This window comes from Pygoscelis adeliae, unplaced genomic scaffold (assembly GCF_000699105.1).
Source record: "Pygoscelis adeliae isolate BGI_AS28 unplaced genomic scaffold, ASM69910v1 Scaffold404, whole genome shotgun sequence".
Lineage (NCBI taxonomy): Eukaryota > Metazoa > Chordata > Aves > Sphenisciformes > Spheniscidae > Pygoscelis > Pygoscelis adeliae.
Window position 1 is genome coordinate 161,086 of NW_008824598.1, and position 2,625 is coordinate 163,710.

The 2,625-nt window shown below is 44.8% G+C and overlaps 1 protein-coding gene across 1 annotated transcript in view; it reads right to left on the reverse strand.

Annotated features, from left to right (window-relative positions):
• Window positions 1-1,064: 1,064 nt before the first annotated feature.
• Window positions 1,065-2,625, reverse strand: part of IP6K2 (inositol hexakisphosphate kinase 2) — a 7,788-nt gene continuing 6,227 nt past the window's right edge. Inside the window, exon 5 of the mRNA XM_009322294.1 lies at window positions 1,065-1,849. Within this exon, the coding sequence (XP_009320569.1) occupies window positions 1,352-1,849 (498 nt within the window). The 3' untranslated portion in view covers window positions 1,065-1,351. The remainder of the gene's footprint in view (window positions 1,850-2,625) is intronic.

Consider the following 2,625-nt stretch of genomic DNA (forward strand, 5'->3'; position numbering starts at 1 on the left):
GAGCACAGGACAGCCGGAGACTTTGATCAGGAGAACTTGATAGCAACAGCCCGGGAATATGAAACTAAAGCTGCAGGGCTCTAGCCGATTGAAGAGGGTGACCTTCCACCAGCGGATCTGCAGCCTTCCTGTTACACCCCACCTCTCCTCCCCTAGGCACACCTGCGGGAAGCCAAAGGATGGGCCAGGGAGATGATCCCGGCATCACCCGCCTTCCCAAACTCTTCTACATAAACTTGCTGCTTTGTCCTGGGCAACTGTAACAAGCAACAACATTCCCACACTTACCTCGGCACTTCCAGACCGTTTTCTTTTGCACTATCATGACGACTTACAGGCTCCACAAGGGGAAAAGTCATTTATCTAAAAATGGTTAGATAAATAAATGTTCCTCTTAAAAGAAGAGCCAGTGGTTTGGAGTTACTATGTTATCTTTGTTTCAGTTATTCACTGTCTTCTCACTTTCTGACACTTCCTTCCCATCTATTTGTCCCAAGTAAGATTTTAAGCTGCGTAGGATACCTTTCAGGCTCTGCAGCTCTCCCCCAGTCGCTGCCATTGTGGCTAATCCTGTAGGAGTTTCTTACTCATGTTTTGGCTCTGCGTAGATTAAAAAATGTCAATAGCTCTCTAGAAATGGGTTACACAGCATGAGATCTAGTTTACAAGATCCTGAAACGAGAAGTGGGTTATTAGAGATTAAGAGACAAGTTCTCACTTATCAAAGTCACATCATCATTTCGGTTAGAAGGGACCTCCGGAGGTCTCTCATCCAACCTTCTGCTGTTTGGTCCCTCTGAGCCGTCTTTTCCCCAGTCTACGTAGGCCCTGTTGCCTCAGCCTCTCCTCAAAGGGCAGGCGCTCCGGCCCCTGGCCTGCTTGGTGGCTCTCTGCTGGACTTGCTCATCGCTCTTAATGGGAGGTGCAGAAGAGATGTGCTATTCCACAGGCGGTCTCACAAGGCAGGTAAGCCTTGCTGTTTGTACGCTGCTTTTTGCGTTACACCACCAGAAAGATCCGAGCTTCATCTCTTCCTCAGTCACCAGCAACAACAGAAGCATCACTTACAATGAACAAAAAGAATTTTATTGGAACGTATACACACAGGGATAACAGAGGTATCTGAGTAATCAAATATGGAATGTTTAAGAAAGTTAAAATAAATAAGGATACCAAGTTTTGCCAGTGCTAGGTCCAGCACCAATATAAGTAAATGCCCTCCGAACAAGTCTGACTCTGACAGGACCATCCCTGCAGAGCCTGTAAAGATTCCTACCACCAGAAAGTGGCCAATAATTTTGGAATACAAAGAGTCACAATAGTGCTTTCTACTGATGTGCATTCACACTCTTTATTCACTACTTTCGTCTCTTATTTCTTTAATAATATCTATTAAATTCTGAAGTCCAAAAACATAACCCGTGTCTTGGCCCTCATGCACCACGCTATCTTCTCCATAGTACTTGCAGGTTGTGTGGGCAAAGTCTATCATACGGACATCAACAGTACTAGCAGTTGGTTTGTAGGCATACGCTCCTGCTGACTCATCTGAAGACTCCTCTGAAAGGTCCTCTAAGTCCTCTGGGTCTGAGTCGACAGCAACTTCCTGCCTTTCCTTTCCATCATAAATGATCAGCAAGGAGCTCGAATAGAAGCGGTAAGACTCCTGTTTCTCTAGGACAGACTTGAGTTCAGTCAGTTTTTTAATAACAGATTCAAAGAGTTCCCTGCGCAGGTATTTGCCGTTATGAAAGAACTGGTAAAGTGCTTCTTTAAATCCTTGGACTGAGAGTTTTCTTCCGTGGTATTTATTCATGAACATGAGCTGGCCAGTGCCTGCCTGGTAGACCTGCACATACAAACACACACAAGACAAGAGAAAAAGAATAGTTAAAATTGTTGGTAATACTGACTTAAAGCCTTGAAGGAGAAAGAAAAAAAGACATGCTACAGAAAGCTTTTACAAGATGATGTACTACTCTCTTCAATTACCCTTGCACAGTTACAGAAACTGCTAACAACAACAGATCCAGCAGTGTCTATGGAACTCGGAGGCACAGAGGAAATGGAAAATTCCTTCAGTTTAGATTTGAGCTTTTCCACCAGGAATGTAAGAATCAGGAGTTTAAGTGAGATTAGGAAAGCTGCGGCCAAGATCTCCAAAGTCAAGCTACAATTTGTACCACAGCCACTCATTCAGCTCATTATCTGCCTCTGCTCACAGGCGTACCGGTTGATTCCCAGAATGCTGAGCTCTAAGTGACAGCAAACACTCCTATATAAAACTAAGGTGTGCCCCATAATCCTCTGTACTTGAAGAAGTGAGAGGTGCTCCCGCAGGAAGATTCCTTCCTATAGGAGAGTAGTCTACACACCGCACAGCTTGATAATGCCTAGACATCTGGGTCAAGTAAGGATTGTAGGTGCCTCCAAAGTTCCTCCTTGTTTTCCAGCACAGGTCTATACTGGAAGGTGAACAATGAGCAGGCCCTGCTCAAATCTCAGCACACTGTGGTTGGAAATGCAGCTCCCACACTTCCATTTCTGCCTTGTGCTTTTCTCTGAAGTTAAACAGTGAGCTGAACACCAAACATGCCAATAGTCATGCTGTGGAACAAGTCCTAG